General features: G+C 36.3%; 2 protein-coding genes across 2 annotated transcripts; both read right to left on the bottom strand.

The window, feature by feature from the left end:
* Positions 1-2,791: 2,791 nt before the first annotated feature.
* On the bottom strand, positions 2,792-3,226 carry LOC110184599 (uncharacterized). Its single transcript, XM_020953190.2, has one exon. The coding sequence runs from the start codon at positions 3,155-3,157 to the stop codon at positions 2,870-2,872; it is 288 nt and encodes a 95-aa protein (XP_020808849.1). The 5' UTR covers positions 3,158-3,226; the 3' UTR covers positions 2,792-2,869.
* A 2,757-nt stretch (positions 3,227-5,983) lies between these two features.
* On the bottom strand, positions 5,984-8,051 carry Ir7a (Ionotropic receptor 7a). Its single transcript, XM_020953181.2, has 3 exons — positions 7,629-8,051; positions 6,577-7,575; positions 5,984-6,505 (listed from the first exon to the last, which is right to left on the bottom strand). Exons 1-3 carry the CDS (start codon positions 8,049-8,051, stop codon positions 6,086-6,088), a joined length of 1,842 nt encoding a protein of 613 aa, XP_020808840.2. The 3' UTR covers positions 5,984-6,085.
* Positions 8,052-25,619: the final 17,568 nt, after the last annotated feature.

Raw genomic sequence — 25,619 nt, 5'->3', positions numbered from 1 at the left:
TCAGTATTAACCATTGAGTTTTCCGCTTCGCTTTTCCCACACACACACACACAGCTCTCAGTTCCCCCTTATTTCCCTCGATATTCCTCCATTATCCTGCCTTTTGCCTTTTGCCTTCTGGCCTGATGCGCTCCCTAAAACCCTCTCTAAACTTTTGCACAAAAGGCAGCAGAAGCAGCAGCAGCAGCAGTGTTGGGACTTCCCCTTTAACCCCTTGCTGCCCGATGGACTGCAACTTTTTGACTTGTGCGCCTTTTGCGGCTGTTGTAGCTGCGAAAATTTATGGCCAATTCAATAAACGATTTTATTACATGCGCACGTTGTGTTAACAATGTTATTATTATTGGCGCCCAGTTCCGAAATAAGGGGTTTTCTGCCAAAGGCCCAGGGCAATGCAGTGAATTGGTTACGGGATGTTGGTGTTTTTCGAAGGGGGGGAAAAAGCGGGTTAAAGGGGGAGGTCAAGTGTGGGTCAATTATTATGAAAATTAATTTATTTTCTATCGGTAATATTGGGGCGCAATTGGGGAGTCACTATTTTGGGTGGCACTTAACCAGAACAAGGAAGAGCAGAGTCCTGGTTCTTATCGCAAGCTGGCCAACAGCCAGGAGGGCTCTTTTAGCCCCACTCCCCCCTTTTGAGGGGGGTTAAGGTTTCGGGGGGAGGGGTTTCCCCATTTGGCCCCTGGCAACTAAGCCAGTGAAATTGCAGTCCAAACCCGCTCATTTCCTGCATTTCCAAATGCTTTTACTTTGTTTACTTTCCTGCTAACAGTTGTTGAGCTTTGTTGCTTCAAAGCGCTGAGAGAAAATCTAAGAGATTTGAGCTAAGCTAAATAATATAGAATTTTAGTTAAAAAAATTGTAGTATTTTTAACTTTTCTTTACAAACTAAAAACCTTTATTAAGCTTCTCAATATATATGCTATATATTTCCTAGTGTTTTTAGTCCCACTGTGCAAATCCACTGTGCTGTACCGCTGTCAACGCTTTGCTCTTTTGTTTGTCCAATACACAAAAGGCCAGCACTCTCACAGATACTCCTCTATGGTGTATGTGTGTGTTTGTGTGTGTGTGTGGAACCTTATTTTCTGCAACTGTGCGAGTGTGTGTGTGTAAACACAAAGAATTCATAGAAGGCGCACTCATGTGCAACCCAACAAGGCAACAAAAGTCTCATTACTTTTACTTGGCAAATAATGAAGCCAACAACAAAACACACACACACACACACAGGACAGCATATGTCATCAGTGTATGTGTGTGTGTGTCAATTTGACAATTGACTTTGGCTCACCAACACAAACATACACACACGCAGACACCCATTTTCATAACTCATTCTTAAGGCAAGTAATTTGGCTTTGTGGCTTGAAAGATTTTGATAAAATGATTTATTTACTTATTGGCGCCTGAAGTAATATATATTCCATATATATCGGTGTGTCATTGTCCTATAAGCTTATCCTTAATGTGTGGAGAACAGCTGATATCACAAATGATGCCCAAATGTGACTCAAAAAAAGGATGTGATTAAATTATTACAAAAAGTTGTTAGGAATATATTTTTTAATATTTGTATATTTTAGTTATCTGATTTAACAGTTTGGTTACATTTTGAAGCCTCGGAAGAAAAGAATCTAAATGTTCAAAGTTTTCTAATCATTTACGTTCTAAAGAAAAAAGGATAAGAAAAACTTTCAAAAAAAATTTAATGGAATCATTTAGCAATCCATTTGACAAAATTTGTAAGCTCTAGAAAAATATAATTAAAATATTCCATAATTTCTTTGTGCAAAAATTGATTATAAATCAATAAACTTAATTTAAAATGTCACTCAACTGTATTTAAAAATTTAAAGTAAAAAACTTTTAAAGAAAGCATTTGTTAAATAATCTTATTATAAGTTTTTTAAATTCCTGAAGAAAAGGATTAAAGTTCTAAAAGTTTTCCATATATAACCATTTTGAAATCAATAAATAACATTACAATAGAACTAATAATCCAACTCTTTGTTATATTACTTTTAAAATTTTTTTACAACATTTAATTATTGGAAGTTTCCTAATCGACTTATTATGCAATATTCATATTTAAACACTTAAACAAGATATATATATATATATATGTTTCAACAAATACATATAACTGGATAAGATCTTTTCATTAATTCGTTGTTAGAAAATGTTATCCTTTTAGCTTAAATGGTGAGACCAAGACATATGCACAATCATTTTGACCAATCATTCTGGCACTCAGCTTAATTGATTTTAAAGTTCCAGCTGAAGTTTCAGTGAGTTGCCAGTGGCGGAAGCCAAACAACAGATGTGTAACAGGTGGAGCAGCCAGTCCTTTGCAAAAATCCTCAACCAAAACCAAAAAAAAAAAAAAAGAAAAATACAACAACAAAAATTTAAAAACAAAAAAACGAAACTCAACAGCAACAACGCGTCGCAAAGCTCTTGAAACTTAAAAGTTGGGCAGAGAAAAGGGGTTTTAAGGTTCGAGTTTGGTTCGGTCAGGCGGCTTTTGAGTGTTTTTTACCTGAGCACAAACTTAAGTGGCGAAACTTGATTAAAACCGCACACACACACACACACACAGAGAGAGCTGCCCCCCTAAGGCGTTTTTTGGGGGAGGAGTTTTGGATGCAGTGGGAAAAGTTTGTGATACGGCTAAAGACAGGTCGGGGATTAAGTTGCGGTTATGCGGCAGTAAGTCAAAGTTGCACACATTCCGCAGGAAAAAATTAAGAAAAGAGAGAAACTAGAATCACTCAAAGAGAGAATAAATGTGATATCCTTTATTATATCCTTTAGTTGAAACACATTTATCTAGGAACTCCAGAGTAACAAACTCCGATTCCATTTAAAAGGGCAAATCCAAGGCATATTCCTGCTGCTGAAGTCCTGGATAGTCTACAAAAACAGGAGCATATCTGGCATATGAGTCCTGAGAGTCCTGGTAGTCCTGTGACTTATCAAAGATCAAAAATCCATTAAGAGCAGATAGCAAGGATTCGTCAGCGGCAATCGAAAAGGCGGATTTCGACTTCGGTGGCGGTGGCAAGTAAGCATTTCCAGGTAATTCCGCCGACAAACAATAGACGACGGCCATCAAAAGGATCAAAATCAATGTCATTGATTGTGGCAGCATCTCGAAATGAAGATCAATTTCAGAAACTAGAAGGAAAGACTGCAAACTCAGCAAGACCTTAACACAAACTGTGCTTGCCAGAAGACAATCGATTCGCTTTTATGGCCAAAACTGCAAGGCCAATTTAACAGAACTTGGAGAAAAATCGTATGAATTTAATGAAAATTTTATATATACATTGAATAAGATTAAAATATTTTGTATTTGATTATTAAATCATTAATCATTAATTACTTTCTTATATGTTTATGTCACAATAAAATGACCAAGACTTTTGAGTTAATTATGGGTTCCACTCTCTAAATTAATTTTCCAATTTTATAATAACAAATAAGGTAAGAATTATTGAAATAAACTGTTGTATGATTTAGTTTTATTAATTAATTTATATTATTTTAAAACCTAGTTAAACCTTTGTCAAGTTATAAATGATTTTGCATTATTCAATCACATCACAAAAAATTTGTATTATGTAAATAATATTAAACTTTCGATAAACTCACTTTTTATTAAATTTTAATTAATTATATACTTTAATTTCCAGTGCACACTTTTAGATTGATCCAAACTCAGACAAGACCTTGGACTCAAATCAACTATTTCGGCTTCACATTAGACATACATTTATGCCGATCCTGATCTTCGTCTGCCGACAACGCTTTATCTCGCATAAATTTCCCAATATTTTCTGTGTCGCCAGTTGATTTTCCTCCACTGGGTTTTCCGCTCTTATACTGGCACCGATGAGTTGGTCGGGAAAAACGAATGGAAATTCGACTGTCGAGTGTCGAATGCCACCGAATCGTGGCCTTTTCAAACGCATGCGCTTTCGAAGGCGGAATATCTGACGAATTACAGCGTTTCCCGCCAAAGTCCACGGATGGAGGGCACCAGGGCATCATCTGGCGGCGCTTTGTTTACCTTTGTTATCAGTTCTTATCACGCGGAATCACAGGGACCAGGACCAAAGGCCACAGCCAGGTCTGTTCCCTTCGGGCCATCGGTGAAGTGCCCGCCCATTGGCTGGAAAAACTCGGAGGGAGTTGGGGGTCAACTGGTTTTTCCCCCCTACATCTAAGCCAGGGAAATTAATGTAATTAATAAATGCTTAAAGGTAATTGAAAAATATATAAAAATACGAAAAAAAGGCAACAGCCTTAAAGTTTAGGTATAAATAAATAAAGAAATTATTATAAGGTTGATTTCTCATTACAAAAATAATTTTTAAAGCCTGAATTGATAAACGAAGAATATTTAAAGCCTTGATTTAAATACTTTTATTAATTTAAAGTGTGAAAATTTAAGAAAATCTGTTATATAAATATAATATTAAATTTATAATATTATGGTTAAGTGAACTAATAATTAAAATATGATGTATTCTGTATTTATTTATACAAGAAACACAAACTTTTCAATTTTAGTCAGAAGCTTGAAAAGAGTTGAAATAGTCATTTCCGACCCTATAAATCATATATATTCTTGATCAGCAAGAACAGCCGAATCGATCTAGCTATCTCAGGCAGGAAAGAAAAATTTTCAAAATTTTCCCAAATTTTATAAGGGGTTACATCATTAAAATTGTCAAAAATTGATAAAAATTTTCAAATGTTTTAAAGAATAAATTAAGTATGCAGCTTTGTTAAGCTAACAAAAACTAGCATAGGAAAGATTTCCGAATTAAAATGAATGCATTTTTGCCCTCGTTATGATCTATCGAAACTGAGAGGTTAGTTACTCTTGTCATACTTCGGCAGCTAAATGCTAAACATATTTGCTACTATCAGCAGTTTTTGTTGGGGGCACCAGGGGTTAAGGCATTAACCCCCTGCTGCCCTTCTGTCCCACTGCTGTGGCCTGCAACACTTCCGGCATTTAAGCAAACAAAATATGTGGCAACAAGGAGGACAACACGGCTGCAACAAGCCAGAGCGCATTTGTGTTCCCATTTCCATTTGGCGACCCTTCTAGACCCCACTGCATCCTATTCTCTAGCTTGTTTCTTTTTTTACAGATACAGCTGCAGTTAAAGAATTAGGATAGATAGAAAATTAAGCTCTAAAATTTATACAGATAAATATAAATAATTAAATTCAATTTCAAAGTCTACAAAATTCCAAGCACCTGACTTACAAGTCAGCCTCTTGGCGCAAATTGTTTTTCTAAGAATTTCAATAAATATAGAGAAGTAATAATAATTCAAAATATATTTAAAATAGAATATATAATATATAGAATATAAAATATATTATATTATTATATGTACATAAATTCCGGGATCCTATAAAAACTAGAGAGCTTCAAAAACCACTGGGGAGTTTTAAAACTCTCCAAAAAGGTATCTTTAAGTTCAAAGTTTAAAAAGAAAATCCACTGCAAATTTGTTTCATTTTTACAATATAAAATTGTAATACATCTTTACACATATTTTAAAAACAAAACCAACACCAAGAACTAACAACTTGACCCTGTCTGTGGACATTTCCACACATGTGTAGGCGGAAAATGCGGCCATGTAGGCTAATGAGTTCGTTCTTTGTCGGACGTGTCTTGTTTTCCCCTTCCCTAGATTTTCCTTTCTCTGTTTTTTTTGTTTTTTGTTGTTGTTTTGTTTTTGTCTGCCTTGATATCCTTGCACTCTGATTTTGCTGCTGCTCTTTTTTGTGTGCCGGCTAACGAGGTCCTTCCATTGTCTTGTGATGCCACAAAACCCATAAAATGCCACCGGCGGCCGTGTCGCAACTTGGCTGGCAAGATGGGTTGGATCGAGGACACAGTTTGTGGGATTAAGATTTCGGGAATCAGATATAAAGTTTGCAGGAACACTTGTACATACATACATTTATATTTATATACTTCAATATCATATTATATTTAAAAAAAAATAAGTAGATTACTAACATTTACTAGTAAAAAAAAAAGGTTTAGTTATCGTGTTAACCAGTTCACCCGCTGAACACTTAGCAGTTCCAGGATGAAGGCTATGAAGGCACCACCCAGCAGGATGGCTGAGACATAGTACAGACCGCAGTAAATCTCCAGCGGAATGGGTGACACCTCATGCGGCTCCCCATTGGTATCCTGGAACAGGCTGGAATCAAACTCACGAACAAAGTGTCCAATAATGCCCGCAGAGAGCAGCTGCTTGATCTTCCTATCAAAGGCAAACTTGAGCAGCGTGTGCCTCCTCAAATAGATGACCAGCTGGTAGAGGAAGATGTGCTCCCGAATGTGAGCCAACCGGCTGGTGCTCCAGTGCATCAGATTATAGTACGACATGCTGGCAATCAGCGAGGTGCTGACCAGCCGCCTATCCTCGCCATGGTCCTGGATGTAATCAAAGCGCTCCTTGGAAGTGGCGGAAGTGAAGAGTATATAAATCTTATTACTATATATATATATATCAGCAAACTGGCTACCTTGGATCCATTCCGTGTGAGCACAGTCAGATTGCGAGGATAGAAATCCAGATATTCCTGCCCGATCAGCGTGTAATTGGCGGCTATTAACTCGGATATTTGTCCTGGCAAAGGTTTATTATAGGGCGCCCGGAAAGAGTCATACAGCTTGCCCTGATACACCACTCGCAGGACCAGGACGAGGAGCATCCAGGCAGCATAAAAGATACGCATCCTAACGTTCGTAGGCAGACTTCGAGCCACCAGCGGATTACCCAACAGGGTGGTAAGCACATGCAGGCCATGTGCAGCCAAATCCGGGTGTCCTGTGCTAATCCTTTGCCAGGACCAAATAACCAGCATAGCCAGGATAGCGCTGACCACCAAAGAGAGCCACACGGTGGCTGTGAATGGCACCGCCAGCTGAGCCACTGCACCCATTTGCGTATCCATGTGCATCACAAAGACCAGGGAACTCTGATAGTAAGACGCCGTGGCGGAGAATTGCGAACGATGCTGATGCGAACCGCTCATGGCACCAATCAGGATCGAGGAATCATTGTTAACCATCTGATCGAAGCAGCCACTGCAGCCATCCTTGATGTCCCGCGACAGGCACTTATCGCAGGGCTCCTCCAGGATTATGCGAAAGCGAAAGATTTCCGCCAGGAGCTTAATCAGCTCGCCATCGATGCCAGTCAGGCGCCACATCTGTTCCCGCTCTTCCGGATCACTTTCGTTTCCCTTGAAGATTGTGAACGGTGGCAAGGAATACCAACTGACACGCAGTGGACATCCTGCTAGGCTCTTTAGCACCCGGTCGAAGCTGCGATCCTGATGGCCCTGCTGAAAGGAACCGTTTTCGTACCGATCAATCAGCTCCAAGGTGAGATTTAGGTCGCAGTTTCGATTGTACATGCGATAGCCATAGGTAAGTACCACTCCGCTTTTCTTCTGTGTAAGCAGAATCACATTGAGGGTGTGAAAACTCACACAGGTCCTGGATATATCCCTCAGTGCCTGCAGAATACTCTATATAAAACCCCATTCGATAAGTTGGAATCTTTACCAACCTGAAATCTCCCTGCTCGCGAGGACATGCGACGGGTCAACAGGATCAAAAAATTATACTCCCGCGTCCCGTGCATCTCCGTGAAGTGAAAGCTCAGAGTGCTAAAAGCCTGTGCGGAGTTCACCAGGAACAGGACATAGCTGGCAGGAACTTCCTGAGGCGGTGCCTGAAACGTTCGCAATGCCATCGAATCACCGACCTCAGCGATTATGGAGCTCATCAGTTCCTCCTGACCATGATCCCGGTGCTCATCCTTGCCGGTTAGCTCTATTATAGCTAAGGTGCTCTGCGAGGGGCTCACCTGCTCGTCTAAAATATCCAGAGCAGCGGCCACCAAGGGTGTCATCTGTAAGGGCTCCGGTGGATGCAGTGCACCCAGTGCCAAGGCACTGAATCCCAGCAGGAAACTCAGATGCCGCAACATCATCATTCGCCCAAAGTGGTTCCCAAAACACTGCAACCGCAACTGTCGGTCATCGTTGCCAAAGGGAGGTGACTAATTACACTAATGGCAAACCTAATTTTTGCGATTTAATCGAATTTTAATTAGTGCCAATTTAGCCATGTTTATCCTGCTATCAATTCTATCAAAGCGAAGCATCTAATTAGCTAATGTAGAACTAGAAAAGTCGAAGGACTCAGGCTCTTGGGGGAAAATGGTGAAAGAAAGGTAAAAGTGCTTTTAAAAGTATTTGTTGACTTGAAGTAGTTTGAATAAGTTTGTATTTAAGATAAAGTGAATTATCATTGGAAGAAAATATAACTAATTTTTAGTACGAGGATCCAAGTTATTTTAAAGTTCCAATAAAAATAAATGAAATAATTCTACAGAAAGAAATATAACCGACTCAAATGTAAGGGGCAATCATTATTGGCTTGGCCAGTGTAAATTGCTGCACAAGTGTAAAGCAAAGGATAATCCAAAATTTCTGTTTCCACAAGTGCAGCTGCGTTGGGCAAAGGCAAAAGGACTTTGGTCGGGGGCAAGGGTATTTCGGTATCCTGACTTGGCTGAGACTCGCCACAGTTTTTATTTATCTTTGTTGGAAAGGCCAGTGGGAATGCAAGGCAAATGCAGCATATCTCTGTGGCTTGTTAGTCCAAGCGAAAGGCCACTCTTTCTCCTACCACCAAAAAAGAAATATAACAAAAATTAAAAAACAGAAAGAAAATACTACCGTTGCTCCCCTTATCCACCCCCTTTTGAAGCCCATCTGGCGCGCATAAAAATTAAAAATTTCATTAAATTCACAAAAATGCTTGAAGTGGAAAAATGTAATATCCTTTGGGCACAAAGGATGTGCATATAAATGCAAATGCGGTACTCGGGGCCCGGGCGAAAGCGAAGCGATATGTCCGAAGCGCCGCAGCAGCTGCATGCATGAATGCACATACCATACACTGAGAGAAACTAAGCCAAACAGTTTTTAGTACTGATTAACAAATAAATTAAAAATATAAAAATGTAATTAACAAAAAAAAAAAAAACTAAAGCGATCAAAATTCAACAAAAAGACAGCTAATTTCAAGGAAAGCTTTTCAGTGTTTGCTTTTGCATATAGAGTTTAAGTCATATGGTACAAAAATACTATATCCTACAACATTTTTTACCAAAAAACTTGTATATTTTATTAAATAACTTCCTTTTAGTTCTCTGACTTAATAATATATTTTTTTTCAGTGCCATGAAACTTCCACACATGCATTTCCACCCACGCTTTATCTCCACTTGACGCTGCTTACAACCTTTGTTTTTGCAATTAGTAGGCAACTTTTCATAAACAAAAGCGATATGGGATTTGGGATGGAAAACGCCATTTAAGAAAATACCCATAGAGCACAATCCGAAACTCTTGGGAAAAATTGTTCAAGTGAAAAAGAACTTTGCTGCTCCTTTCATTTGTCTAATAAGAAGTCATCAGATTGGGCCAATCGAGAAGAGAAACTGCATATATAGAGAGAGAGAGAGAGAGAGAGAGAGAGAGAGAGCGAGAGAGAGAGAGAAAAGGGCCGTGGAAAATTGAGAAAATCTAGGAAGGAAAAGCCAAGAAACATATGTGCCAGGCACAAGCGACAAAAGTTCGAAAATTAAAAGTTTCCCCCATGGAAGTATGCAAAAGAGTCATGGAGAAGTGGGGAAAATGGCAAATTTTTGGCAAGAAGCTGAAGGGAAAACTCACTGCAAGTGTGTGCATGTTTTGTGAACTGTAATTATGACGCTTGTTAGCAGTTATATCACAAAAATGTGTGGGCCTTATTTACACGAAACAGAGTTCTTTTGAAAGCCATAAAAAAGATAATAACTATCAAAAAAGGGAACCTATCTTCGAGAATTCGAAGTTCCCTAGTTATCCAAATACATTTAATTGGTCAGTTGAAATTTTTGTCACTATCACCATAGATGTTAACAGCAGGGAGACCGCAAACAGAATGAGGCAAGCGCGAAGGCTGTGCCTGTATTTATAGTTTCCGAGTAAAGAGAACAGAGAAAGTGAGAGCGAGAGATGGGGAGAGAGAGATAGAGAGCAATAGATGTCTCTAGAGATAAGCAGGAAGGGATAGACATACCAAAAAAAGAGAGAGCTAGAGAGAGAAAGGGAGAGCCTGAGATAGAGAAAGCCATTACAATATTTTATTGTTGTAAGAACATATTATTTAATAAATATTAATTAAAATGTTCCTAAAATAAAACGGTTAAATGTATTTTAATTAGGAAACTAGAAAAAAGAACACATTTTTTGTAATATTCCTAAAACATTTCACATTTAAATATTTATGTAATATTTACCAAAATTCCCAATCATGGCAGCAATTAAATTATTGGCCATGGGCAAGAGACAAAGGACACTCTAGATCCTCTGATAAGAGGAAGCCCATTTTTTTGGGCCACCCTATCCTAGTCACCCCTTTTGGCTACCTTTTACACCTTTTTTACTCCTCCCCAAACATAACACACATACAGTTTCTTAAGTTTTGTGAAAGTTCAAGCTTGGTTTGTGCATAAATTAAAAATGACAAGGATATGCCAGGACAAGTGGGCGGCATTGTGTAACCCAAGCAGGCAACAAGTTGCAACCTAACGTTGTCCTTAAAGCATCCAACCCTTTATCCTGCCACTCTACCCCCCCCCCCACCACCCTTTTTTTGGGCATATGAAACATGAGCGAACACCATCCCGCCTACCGCGCCCCCTGGAGAAATTGTACGAATTCAGCGAAAAGTATTTTCCACCTTTAAAACGTGGCATGGAAGGTGGAAGGCTGGAAAAAAGAGGGAAATGATTTATGAATGCGAAAAACTTTTCGGACCAACTTTGTGCATTGTGTGAGTGGGCGTGGTTGGGTTTGGGGAGGGGGAAGGATAAAATCCTCATGTTACACACGAGACAGAGGCAGGACCATGCCGCTTAATGGAATTATAAAAATGTTAACTTCAGCAGAAATTCAAACAGCGCCTCAATGTGCCACACACTCCAATGGCCAGTGCCTCGAACTAACCTTTTTCCCCTCTTTTATGAATTCATAGTTATAATTTTGTTTAACATTTAAAGTGCCTTTGTTTGTGCACAAAAAAAAGCCGAAAAAAAGAGAAGAAAGGAAAATATTTGTAGAGTCTAGAGAATACACCCAAAATCAGCCCCATTTCGATCTAGAGAAATTAAAAACAAAGCCAAATGGCAGGCCACAAAAAAAAATAGAAAATGTTAAAAAAACAACAGCAAAACAAACGAAAGAGTGGAAAAATTTCAACGTCAGCAGCAGACGGCCTTTGGTTAGACCGCAGATATATCAGAAACATATCCATATACACATAGATATAGCCATGGATGAGCATAGACATACTTCGTATGTGAGCGCAGCAAGGATATTTGTGGCCAGGCAATCCAATATACTTTTCAAAGCAAACACGAGCACAACTTGAGGCTGCCACAAGGCCCGAAGAAGATTGCAAAAGGCTGACACTTGAACCCGCAGACGGGAAAGCACCACCACCAACCAACAAACCCACACACAACCCACTTTAACCCACTACTAATACCCACTACTACAACCCACTTTGACACCCACAGGCAGTCCTTCCTGGACTGCAACAGCGGCATCAGCCAATTTCAAGCCAAGTCCTGGAAATGGACCAACTTGTAGTCCTGCAGCGGCACTCTAAGAAAAAATGTGTCTTAATTATTATATTTATTATATATTATACTTATTATATATATTATATTTTGCTATATATAAAACACCATCTAGGGAGTCTATTGAGTTTTTTTAAAACCCTTAAAAAAGATGTCTGAAAGTATGCATTTTATTGTTTTAAATAGAAAATCCTTTTGTAAATTTGTCTTATTTTACCATGTTAAATGGTTTTTAATTTAAGCTTTCATATCCTTCATTATGCACTCATTATTTATAAAAGGGTAGGTTTAAATTAATAATCATAACTTAAGTCAAAATAGAATCAACATATTCATTACATTGTTCTTTGATTTTATTAAAATACAAATTATAATTTAGACTTTGGAAGGGTTAGTTTATACTTTTATATTTTTATACCCTTACATGGTATTATATCTTAAGTCAGAAGCTTGCAACTTAGTGAAGGAGTCATTTCCGAGTTAATAAATTATATATATTCTTGATCAGCATCAACAGGGGAATCTTTTCAGCTATATGCGGTCGAAAACATTTCAGAAATTTCCCATTTTTTGAAAAAAAATGAAGAGGGATTACATCGTCAAAATGTTCAAAAATCGTCAAAAAATTCAAATTTTTAATGGAGTATGCAGTTTTATTAACCTGCGCTTTCCGAATTGAAATTAATGCATTTTTGGCTTAGTTACGAGTTTTTTTAATTTTGATTTGCCAACAAATTTGCATATAAAAATATAGTTAATATCGATTAAAAATGGTATTGCACCTTCAGTCAGAAGCTTAAAAGAAGATGAAGGAGCCATTTCCGAGCCTATAAATCATATATATTCTAGATCAGCATCAATAGGCAAATCTTTCTAGGCATAAAGGAAAGTAAATAAACAATTTTAATTTATTCAAAATTTATAAGGGGTTACATCGTTAAAATTTCAACAAAAAAAATTGACAAAAAATTAAATTTCTTTAAATTTTAAACGGAGTATGTAGATTTGTTAACCTAATAAAAACTAACACTGGAAAGCTTTCCGAATCAAAATTAATGCCTTTTTGGCTTAGTTATGAGTTTTTAAAGATTGGATTTGTTGAACATTTTCTCATATAAAAATCTCAATAAATATATATGCAAAGAATGAGAATATTAGAAGTTATTAGCTCTCTATTTCCTAGAAAGTAGACATTAATTTCTTGCAGTGCACTTCTGCTGCTCCTGCTCCAGCTCCTGATGATGTGTCTTATCTTGTCCTGCAGTGGCTGAGCGATGCCAGCGCATCCTGGAAGCTTTTTATCTTGGCGTCATGTTGATGTTTGTCGGAAACTTGATTATTTTCATCTCGTTTTTTTATACTATTTTTTCGTTTTGCGCCCACACATGTCGAGGAATCGCCGGCCCGTGTTTTTCCCTCTGCGAAGATGTTTTGGATGCTGGATGGCCCCGCGGCAGACAAACAGGAAGGGAGCAGGAGCAGGAGCAGGGGCACCAGACTGGGATTAGCCCCATCATCCCCCGAATAAAAAAAAGACTAAGGAGAGATATTTGTATATATATATAAGTATATATAGACATGTTCTCTGTGGCCAAAAGTTAAAAATAAAGAGTTCCGCCTTGCGATGTAAATGCAACTTTAACTTCGCACGAGAGGTTGTCCGCCCGCCTCAGCATGTCCTTGTTTTCCTTATATATATATATATATATCTTTTTTTCCTTGTTGTTGACAAACAAGGAGCGCATAAGTAGAATAAGTAGAATAAGTTGTAATAAGAGCAGTTAACAACATGAGTGAAGTCAAGGCGAGCACACAGCAGGAGGGGGTTGGAAGCCAGGACACCACGACACCAGGACACCAGCACACCTGAACGTCACGAAAGGAACGTGGCCACAGTGGATACCCGTAATGTTAATTGAGGCCTAATAGGGACTTTTGTAGTTTAAAATATTCCATTTAAATTTTTAGAGAAATTAAAGTCATGTTAAATTGGAAAGTAGAAAGCAATTTAGTTTAAAAACGATATATTTTGCCATAGAAAATATTGTTATTGTGGCAGCAGATGGCAACAACAGCTCTGAAAAATATTTTAAATGTGAAAGAAAGAGTGCTAATTTTAGAAATTGAAACAATCTTTTATATTGTATAGAATTTCATTAAATAAACTAAAATCAAATTGATTAATAGAAAGCAAATAAGAGATGAGAATCAATGAAAAGGTACAGCTTTGAAATATATTTATTTATTAAACATTATCAAATATATTCGTCATATATTTTAGTAAACATTTTTAAAAGTACCAAATATAACAAATAAATATATGTATAATGTGTAATACTTACAGTAGTACTGATCAACTTATAACCCTTTTTAGTACAATTTCTCATATACGTTTATACCAAAGACAATTAGTACATATTTTATTACAAGAAAACAAAAAGTTCTTGTCTTCTTAAAATTCAATTTTCATTTCCACATTCCCTTATATCCTGACCACACTGTACTGGAAGGGCACGGGCCACGCTCCTGACAACTGACAACTCCTTTAAAATGTAGTTACTGTTGTTATTATTCAACCTTAATGAACTTAACAAGCTCGCACAGCCCGACTGCGAAAAGGATAAGGAGCTGGGGGCGGCAGGAGCCAAAGGAGCAGGAGCAGGAGCAGAAGGACGACAGTTGGACACAGGAATCCCGCCGAACAGTGAGACAGACAAACGAACAAGTCAAACAGCGGGCGATGGCAATGAGGATGATGATGTTGGGTGGGCCACTACGTATGTACATATGTATATGTTGCATGTTGCTTCGGTGCGATTCGGAGGCGACTCCACGCCCCCACATGTGTGCCATGTTCATGTCGCAAGAAATTCTCCGGCTCTCAATGGCGCAGGGTCACGTAACTCAAATAAAGCGCCAAAGCCGCCAGCCACCAGCCGCAAACAAAAATAATAAAAATACAACAAAAAAGTAAAAAAGAAAAAAATACAAAAGAAAAGACAAAGAAAGGCTGGAGGTGCATTTTGGCTTCACCGCAAAAAGAAAAGCAAATTAAAAATGTTTTACAAATATGAAGGAAATGAGACAGGGGAAACATTCAATGGCATTTAAGCAAATGATGAAATATATCTTTTTAAATATGATACTTTAATAATAATTTATTATTATATACTGATTAAACTAAAAGGAAAGATGACTTAGAAAAGGTGTAAGGTAAAATAGAAAGTAGATCATAAATAAATAAATAAAACCATGAGAAAATCTTTAATAGTCGCACTCTAAAGACTTTAAATCGTTGTGTAAGTAACAATATTTATGGTCAAATTAAATATATAAGCCCCCAAACAAATTATTCTACTAAAATTAACATTTAAAGTCCCTTTACATATTTTAGGTATCTTTGATAATATTCCCAACAATTCAATACACATTTCGTTTTAGTATAAAAATATTAACTTATCATATATATAAAAGAAAAAATTATACAACAAATTTAATACTTCTAGACTAAATTATTAAAACTATTAAAAATTAATAGAAAGAATATCCTGTTTTCTTAAACCAATAATAACCACCACACAAAAGGTTATCAAATTGAAATTACTATATTTTGGACCTACTTATGATCGATTTCGAATTCCGTCACTGATCTCGATTTCCCGAGATTAACTTTCTTATTATTTTATTATGTATTATTTCAAAGTACACACTATTCCCAGTATTTTTATAGTCTTATACGGATTTTTGCCGCTTATAAGCCGGGTGTTTTAGCCGAATTGCCGACAGTCGCTGGCCGACTTTCACAGCTGTCGGTTGCGTTCATTTCTTTAAGGAACTCATTTGTTTATTGTCTTTAATTTTAAAGCAATAAAAAATATTGGAAAATATTTTAAATACTAAGAAAATATAAGAAATAAGATTTATTGTACATTTACTTTAGGAATAGCAAATGACTGTCATTATAAACTGTAGCCTCACTTTTGACCGAATTGAAAAATATTAAGAGATAAATAAATATTAAAAAATGTTAGGAAATATTTGAAAATAATAAAAAAATTTACAAACAAATATTTTAATTATTTTAAAATATTGATAAACATTACAACATAAATGAAAAACATACGAATTGTGAAAATGAAAAGACTATTGCATTAAACGCCTCAAATGAATGCTATTATCAGTGAACCAATTTAGTAAGCTTTCAGTATTAATTTTTGTTTCTTTAATAATACATAAATAAATATATATAATTTATAAACTTTTTATTTAATTACAATTAAAATGTATTTTTTGGGAGGTATTTAATATTCACTAGTTTATATTTTAAGAAAAAGGCTAAAAAGAATTTCTTTACAATATTATTTACGCAACATTCTTATATAAGTTTGTTATTAAATTTGTTTGTGGAATTGTGCAAAAAAAAAACTCTATATAGTATTTGGAATTTGGTTAAGGAAAGAATATAAAAATAATATCTAGAATATAATTTAATAAAATATTAATTAATAATTAATCAACACCCCTTTATGTGACCCAAGCGCATAGGAAAACTATTTAATGTCGCTTTATTATTTATTAAGAGAACTTGAGCATTGCGGTGGCTCCGTGTTTCATATTTCATATTGCAATTTCAATTTCAGTTGCAATTTCAATTTCAATTTCATTTAGTATGCGGCAGCAAGGAGCTGCAATGGCTGCTGATGTTGCATCCATTGACTTTATGGCTGCGAGCCGCTTGGCAGTTATTAAATTTATTTATTGAAAACGCCAACCGATGGTCCCCGGTCGAGGGCATTGCGTTTAGGTCATCGATATGCAAATTGATTGACAAAAACACTCTAGTTAACAGCTCTCCCTTGCTGCTGCCTCCTGCCATTTCCCATTTCCTCCATTTCCTATTTCCGCTTTCAACCATTTCTCTCTCTCTCACTCTTTTTTTTTTTTTGTATTTCGGTGGGCGTATTGGGTGGGCGGGGCTGGTCCATTTGACATAATTAATTGTAACACGAACAATTACGAGGCGAGTGGGACTGTGGTATTAGTAGTAGTAGAAGTAGTTGGCTTTTGCTGGGAGGACAATAAGGATATACATTTTAATTAAAGCACCTCGAGCAACTAATTACATTGCCAGAATTCTATGTGTGTGTGCGTGTGTGTAGAGGGTTCTTTTGGGGTGTCTGTGTATCCTTGAGCACCTTGCAACTGTCCGTGTCTGTGTGCGGTTGTCCGCAGATCCTGTAGCATGTGCGTGTGCCCCACTTGATTCATGGGCTCGCTGGCTGAATGCAAAAATTCCTAGCATACTTTCCAGCGCACCGCGACCTCTCAAGGGAGTTAAGTGTCCTGCGGCTTTTTGAGGCCAGCTTAAGCGATTATCAATCGAGGGGGCTTCAAGGGTTATAAATAGGGAACTAATGGCTTAAGGATTGGTTAGGAATTTGACTTCTATATATTCAGTAATAATTTAGACAAAACTCCTTAAAGTAATATTCCCCTGACACCGATTTAAACGATTACCGCTCATAATCGATAACTCTTGCCAATAGCGATTTACTTGAATGCCCTATTGGCGACAATGCGCCAACTTAGGCAGTCTATCAATGCCGGTAAATAACAAAAAAAAAGGACTCGTCTAAAAGTTTCAGTTACTCAGTTTGTCAGTTCATCAGAGTGTCCTGCCTGTCCCAGTACCAGTACCAGTCTCTGTCTCAGTCCCAGTCCTTAGTCCCTGTCCCAGTGCCTTACCCCAGACAGTGTCAGACATAAAGGCAGTCGCAGTCGCTCTCACGCCCATAAATAAAATGCAAGACGGCAGGCGGGCAGCCAGTCGGAGGCACAACGCTGACAGGTTAATGTCAAATCGCGCAGCCAAAACCGAAAAGCCAACAGGGAAAAACAACAAAAGGAAAAGGCACTGGCAAGGAAAATATTTGGCGATGAAAGCCGAGCCAAGAAATGCTCTAATTAAATATGATTTATAAAAGATAAAGTAAATTTGTTTTATATACAAGAATATGTTCTTATAAAAATTATATTATATATAAATATTTATATCGAAAAAGCTTTGGAAAATATCTTAACTCTTAAACATGCCTATGTTCCGGTTATATTTAAATACTTTGTGTTACATTTCCAACTACATTTCAATACTTAATAAATATATTAATTTAAAACTCAAAATACCCTTTATAAAAAGAGTAAAAAAAGGCAAGTAAAGCAAAAGGCTTTCGGGTGATAACTGAGGAAAATGGCGAAAAAAATGGCAAAGAAAGCGACAAAAACAATAGCGCAAAAGTTTTTTTTTTGTTCTCTTCTCTTTTTCGTCAACGAGGAAAACTCCTGGCTGGCTGGAAAAGCGACTCTGAAGCTGTCAACTGACAGTTATGAGAAAAAGTAAAGCTGACGAAGACATCAGCGGGGCAAATTTGTTTAGTCTTAGTCTCTCTCTCTCGAAGCCCCCATCCCTTAGTACTTGCCACCCCCACGTCCTTCGCCTGGCATGCCATTTTGGTAATGATGGCTTAAAGGACGCCCCGCTGCGACAATGTGTTTGTTTTGTGCCTGGCCGTCCTTCGCGTCCTTTAGCGGGGAAGCGCCGTTAACAGAGCATGTCGTGGCTTTGCTTTCGGCGGGATTTTGGCCAAAAACAGTGGAGGGGATGCACAACCGCTAAAAGGGCGTTAAGTGTTTTATTTACCCTCAGAATATAATTTATATTGTGGCTGGGATATGTGTGAGCGAGCGAAAAGAAATGCCGAAAAAAGAGGACAGAGTCCTGTGTGTGTGTGTGTTTGGTGGAAGGAAGAGGATTTGCTGTGAAGTGATTTAAATTTTAAGTACTTTTCGCATTTGTGTGTTTGTCCTACCCCCAAAAACCCACGAACCCGCGAAGCATTCTGCTGTGTTTCTCTTACTGATTACTTTTCTCATTTTGCAAATTGACTTGATGACATTTTCGGGTAATTTACACAATTCTGTTTATCCGTTTTGCCAGAGTGAGAGTCCCTCAAGGATTTTCCCCAGGCGGCCATCGAAGCATCTTTATCGTTATCGAAACCATAAGCGGTCGATTAACGAGGTGAGATCTCGCAATTATGGTTGCTGCTGTTATTTTCTTTTTATTATATTTGCTTTTTAATGATGAGGATTACTAGATTTATTACTGGAAAATAAAGAACAATAGCTCGTATACAAGATATCGTTGAAGTTTTACTTTAATCGAAGCTTTATCAATACGAATATAATAAGCGGTCAATAGCAGAGGTAAAAACTGTGCATTTCTTTTATTATTATCTTGTTTTATTTAATTTACTTTTGAGGATTTATTAATTAAAAATAAATAACTATTCCGAAACATAGAATTTATTTTTGAAAGTATTGTTGTAATTGTTTTTAAAGATATCATGGATTTTGGATACAAGAAGAATAAATACTAAGCCAAAATAATATAGGTTGTAGAAGTATATCTATATTAATTATATTTATATTAATTTACTTCCACAGAAAAGCATCTTTCTTTCTAAACATAATTTACTAAGCCACATAATTTCTTTTCCTACTTAATTGATTAATTAAGACAGAATAATGAAATAAACACAATAGCAGATAAAAAATTAGTGAGTAATTGAAAGAGAACCTGCTCCAGAGCTACTGCCTCTGCCTAATATAACTAATTATTTCTAAAAAACCAAACAAAAGCGGGCCAGAGCGTGTTTTTCACACCTCCGAAAATATGCTGGGCATTAATTTAATGTCACATTTAACCGAGAATAACCCACAGTCAGCACCCCACAGCCAGGACCCAGGACCCCTTTTGTTCAGGGACGTCGCGACACATTTTGCGGGTCGCGCTTTGGCAAGTAAATTAAAATATTTTAATGAGTACAATTTATCACGCGCCAGCGGCTCGGCACTGGCAGTTTGCTGTTTAAAGCGTCAAAAACCCGATGGCTTTTGTCCTTCGCTCGACAGTGTCCTTGGCCGTGCCGTCCTTCATCGCGGCGAATGCCTGAAATCGCTGGTATCCCTTCTCTCTCCCTCGAGCAGGGGGCCTCTGGGCAACTTGGCAACTTGTTGCGACATTTAATTATTGGTGACAGTATAATCAAGTAAACTCGGCAAGAATTTCAATTTCATTTAATGGTTTAACACATTTTGCTGGCTTTTCTCATGGGGGTTAAGCCTCAAGTGTCATGTAAACGACGTTAAACGGCTGCCAGCCTGCCAGCCGGAAAACGGTTGAAAACCCGCAAAAAGGGTTAAGGCAGATATTCCCATCCTAATTTCCATTTCCCCCATTCCCCTTTCCCCTAAACCATTAACCATTATCCTTTTGGTCCCTTTGCTGTTTGCTTTCTTATCACTGAAACAATTAGTAGGAGCGAAACAACAACAATAAGCATAAACATGATGTCAAAAGACAATTATTAGGGTTTTATGGATTTAAATGTTCAGTGTTATAGCCACCAAAATGTTGGAGAATTGGAAGGGAAGTGGATAAAAGAGGGGAAATTATCAGACAAACACTTTGGGATATGATAGAATTTTATTTAATTTAATTTTAAAGTTGAAATGAAACTATAAAATCGGTTACTAGCTGCAGATCCTATTTATTTCTTTAGAGACTGAAGACCTATCAAAATGGTTACAAGTAATAGATTTTTAAAAAGATAATAATGTCTAAATGTTAGTATAATTATTTCTTATAAAATTTTAAAATGGAAAATGAAGTCTAGCAATGAAAACAATCACATCAATTTGCAAATAATAATTCACACATTTCTTTCTGGTAATTAAATTCAATTTTAATAATACAAAACAAAAATCTTATCATAGAAGTAGCTTCCTTGGAATAAAAACTAATTTTAACACAGTCGCCACATTGAGCTGATTTTAATTCTATTTTATTTTATTTGCAAATCCTTTTGCTTGCAATCAAACTTTTCTTTGTATTTTCCAAGGCTACTGCTGCTGCCTATAAAATGCCATATGAAAATGCAATTGATTTTCAGCAGCAAAGAAAATCAAGTAAAATCGTACAGAACGATATATATATAAACTATATATAGAGAGAGAGAAAAGTGAAGGAAAAATTGCATTTGGCCCGCAGAGCTTTAAAGTGTTGTGGCGCTAACTGCGCTGATTAGATAAGCAAAAAAATAGAAAAAATAAAGAAACAACAACAAAAAAAATAGGGGACTAAAAACAACAAGAAATATTTATAACAAAATGCCCCGCGGGTGTTGCAGCTATCTCTCTATTTTTTTATTTGTTGACTGCTTCAACTTTGGCTTACAAATTGTTTTTTAGTTGGCAAAACTTTTAATTTGGTTATGGTGTGAAAATGTTTGTTTCCCTTTCCTCCATTCACCCACCCTCTCGCTTTTCCCTTTTTCCCATTTTGATGAAGTTGGAGCAAATTAATTTGCATTTTTACTCTGTGGCTATATATAAATATACAGTTTTATATATATATAGAGTATACGAACTCCCAATGTTTATTTAAATAAGTTTTGTGCGGCGACTTTTTCAATTAGCGAAGCTCAGGGGAGTTTCTATTTCTAATACACTTTCAAAGGGGATATTTTAGTTGAGAAATCTAATGTTACAGATAATAAAAGTAATAACTATATATATATATAAAATAAAGGTAAAAAGAATTAGTGATAACAGAGCTTAAGAGTTCTTACCTTTTTAGTGCCTTTATCCTGCTGTTAACTCAGTTAATTTCTGTGTATCTGTAAATATAAATAATAAATATCATCAATAATTAATTAAATAGTTAATATATATAATAAATAATTATTTTAGGGCATACAATTATCCAACTATCAATGTGAAATGTTTTCTCTTTCGCTTGCGTGACACTGAGCAATTAGGGGTCAATTAATAGGAACTTGCTTACATGTCCGCCGACAATGGACATTAATCAAACAAATCAATTTTCATATCAGATAGCACTCAAGTAGTGAAAGTAGTTCCCTTACCCGGTAAATTGATATTCGTTTCATTTATGAAATGTAATAAAAAACCTTAAAAGCCTCCTCACACGTCGCAGGCAATTCGATTTCACGGCTGTCTCGCTCGTTGCCTCACTCACTCGTTGCCTCACTCACTCGCTGCCTCACTGACTCGCCATCTCCCTTCCAAAAAAAAACCATAATAGAAAAGCCATAACTGAGCGACAATTATTGGGAATATTACTGTAGCTGGAACTGGGTCGAATGTCCTTCGTCCAACAATTCAATTTGCTTGACGTCCTAAATGGCTTTGACTTTGGCCGGGGCTTTGGCACTTTTTGTTTGAAGGGTCACATGATATGTCGTCTAGTTTGGATCAACTTTCTCCACACTCTACGGGACTTCCCCTCTATCCGTTCCATCTCGCTTTTGTTTCTCGGTTACTTTGTGTTGGCTTGGCAAAACTTTCGCATTGATAAGCGAACGCAGACACAGTACACTGGGAGGAAAAAATGGGACACATAAAAGGGAAATAAAAATGAGTGCTATTTATACCCTTTTCAGGGTATTATAATTTCAGTCAGAGGCTTAAAACAATATGATAGAGTCATTTCCGACCCTATGAATCATATATATTCTTGATCAGCATCAAAAACTGAATCGATCTAGCCATCTCAGCAAGAAAAAAAATTTTTCAAATTTTTTCCAAATTTTATAAGGGGTTACATCATTAAAATTATAACAAAAAAAATGGCATAAAATTTAATTTTTTTAAATTTTAATTTAAGTAAGCAGATTTATAAGTATAATAAAAACTAACATAGGAACGCTTTCCAAATTAAAATTAATGCTTTTTTGGCTGAGTTATGAATTATTAAAAATTGGATTTGTTCCAAAAACTGTCATATAAAAATATCGATTCAACGAAGGTTTGCTATATTATAGTTTTAATATTTTTTTAATAGTTGCTATTCTCTTGATCACTTTTATTCTTATTATTCTTCATTCTTACTGCATGTCTTATTTATTCTTATTATTTAATTCTCTTAAAACATTTAAAACAAACCCCAAAAATGAATCAATATTTCTTACACTGTGTAAGGAATAGTATATGGATCTGTGCTTTTCCTTTTTTGCCAGCATTTCCACGCACTTTCATGGCCCATTCCTAACCATTTTCACTGGCTTTTCTTTCCTTCTGCTGCGTAATGAAAAGTTTTTGGCGTAATGAAATAAGCCAAAGTTTTTGCAGCTTTCAATAATAACTGTAAAAGTAACTAGCCAAAGTTTTTGTTGTTGCTTTCTCTAGAAGGGAAAGAGAAGTGCAGAGAAGAGAGAATCATAGAGAAAGAGAGAGAGAGAGAACTGCCAAACTTTTCCACCTACGTATGTGAGTGTGTATGTTTGTGTTTGTGGGTATTTCCCCAATTTTCCTGCTCCCCTCTTTTGGGCCTGTATTAACGTGGCTATCAATGTGATTATGAAGTGACGACTAATGTATCTATTTGAGTGCACTTTGTGTGTGTGTGTGTGTGTGTGTGGGTGCGAGTCAGAGTTTTCCCATTTCCCATTTTCCGTGATTGCACAAGCCTTCTGAACTTGACTACATTTTTCCTCTTCAATGAAAATATTTATTTATTTAAGTATTCAAAACTAATATGATCATAATGGGTTTCTTTTGTTTGTTTAAAAAACTATTAAAATTTTATTAAATACCTTTTCTTCTTGAAAAGCCAGATATTTAAATATTTAAAATAATATCTACATATTAAATATTATATATTAAAATGTTTCATGCTAAAGGATTTAGAAACCATTAATTGTTTCAAGAAGTTTGCTTTCCCTTTCCCCCAAAGTTAAATAGGATTTATCACCGGTGTTTTGTATATATTTAAGCAGATAGTCTCCTTTGACTTGATTACGCAAATTATTCTCACTTCTGCTTGATCTCATTAATGGCATTATAACCATTTATCTCCGATCCGCTCATTACCCTCGGTTTCACCGATTAATTTCGATTCCCTGCGAATTATGTGCAGTCCATTGAACAAGTCATTGAAAAGTAAACACCAACGGGGGCCACATAATAATAACAATTAATCATAATTAAGGTCCCCAAAATGATACAAATGCGATGGAATAGCCAGGGGAATGGACTTTGGTTGCTGGGTGGCGGTGATGTAAGGTCGATGCTAAGCTCCTTGTAAGTGGAAAATCCTCATTGATCCATTTAGGGCCTAAAGCTAGATGACTTATCCATAGACTTTTGACTAGAGACCAACGGGTATAGAGAGAGAAATTGTGATATGTGACAGTTATAATGAAATATATATTATAAATATAATATACAATGGAAAAAAAAAAAAAATTCATTATAAAAAACATACCAAGGTGTTCTTAAATATTTAAAAAAGCAAATTATTTTTAAAAGTAATTTTCCAAATTCAACATAGAGTTTGCATACTTTTTTTTAATAAATAAAGCAACTAGTATATGTTAATTTAACTCGTCTTTTAATATCCTTGCAGGGTACTATAATTTCATTCAGAAGCATAGAACACAGTGAAGGAGTCATTTCCGACCCTATAAATCATATATATTCTTAATCAGCATCAACAGCTGAAGCGATCTAGCTATCTCAGGCAGAAAAATAAATTTTTTGAAATTTTTCAACATTTTATAAGGGGTTACATCATTAAAATTGTCAATAAAAAAATGACCAAAATTTTAGTTTTATAAATTTTAAAACTTAGTATGCAGATTTGTTAATCCTATAAAAACTAGCACAGGACAGTTGTCCGAATTGAAATTAATGATATTTTAGCTTAGTTATGATATTTGAAAAACTTGGATTTAACCCCAAAAATTAGCATTTAAAAATAGCGATTTAATATAAATAGAATACTCAAATTTTAGGGTTTCTTTTAGTTATACAAAGGACAAAAAGTCAATGATTGTCAAAAGTCAAATATATTTATTTTTGCAATCAAAATCTTAATCAAACCAAATTCGATAAAATATTTAATTGAATATTTCAAAGTTTTGTAAGGGGAACCATCATTAAAATCGTCAAAAATTCTTCTAATTGTTAATTTTCAAATATTAAAGCCTAATATGCAGTTTCCTAATAAAAAGCTAATACAGAAACGCTTTCCAAAGTAAAATTAAAGAATCTTTGGCTTAGCTATGATCATTTCACTTTCGAATTTATGATCCTATTGTCGTCTTCTTAAATTTAGCTTAATTTCCCGTTAAATATAAATTCCTTAATTAATTTAGAGAATAATTTTTGGCCAGTGGATGACGATTGGCTGCTCTATCATAACCGCAACGTTAATCAGGCGTTAAATTAACGCACTCATTAGCACAAATTACAAATTGAGCCGCAAGGCGCATGGACAAAGTGCCTTGGCCAGGGGGGCACATCCTGCGGGGCCATGGGAATTGGGGAAAGGGGGAAGTGGTGTCCTCGGAATCTGGGCTAAGGCAGGTGCTCAGCATAAATCACTTAATAATCAAGTGCAGCCCCCATTTAATTGGCTTGCCGCTGGAGATATCCGTTGTCCTGCGTCCTGCGTCCCACGTTCAATGTTCTTTGTCCATTGCCCTTTTGTCCTTATCCTGCCAGCAATTAATTATTTCATTATGCCGGCTGCCTTGCTAACAGTTCCTCCCAGTAACACCACTAAATGCCCATTTCGTTGGCCTTTGCATTTTGGTTTTTTTTTTTTGTTTAACTCGGTGACATTTAATTTAAGTTTTGCAATTCGCCAGGCGCAGGATTGAAATGACCCGCCAAGTTCGAAACTCCACGAAGCCCTTCCTTTCATTTACAAAAAAATATACTGAAAAATAAATATACACAAAAAAGCAAATTTGCAAAAGTTTTTAATTGCTAACC

The sequence above is a fragment of the Drosophila serrata genome, unplaced genomic scaffold (genome assembly GCF_035046125.1).
Source record: "Drosophila serrata isolate PLE 108 unplaced genomic scaffold, ASM3504612v1 contig_362, whole genome shotgun sequence".
NCBI lineage: Eukaryota > Metazoa > Arthropoda > Insecta > Diptera > Drosophilidae > Drosophila > Drosophila serrata.
The sequence above is the reverse complement of the archived record's forward strand: the minus strand, read 5'-3'. Positions and strand labels throughout refer to the sequence as shown.

Bases quoted from the DNA above. Each gene is read 5' to 3' on its own strand.
- Ir7a (XM_020953181.2), bottom strand. From the start codon at position 8,051: ATGTTGCGGCATCTGAGTTTCCTGCTGGGATTCAGTGCCTTGGCACTG. The intron at 7,576-7,628 runs GTTGGTAAAGAT...AGTATTCTGCAG, and splicing joins CGCGAGCAGGGAGATTTCAG to GCACTGAGGGATATATCCAG. The intron at 6,506-6,576 runs GTAGCCAGTTTG...GCCACTTCCAAG, and splicing joins TCACACGGAATGGATCCAAG to GAGCGCTTTGATTACATCCA.
- LOC110184599 (XM_020953190.2), bottom strand. From the start codon at position 3,157: ATGCTGCCACAATCAATGACATTGATTTTGATCCTTTTGATGGCCGTC.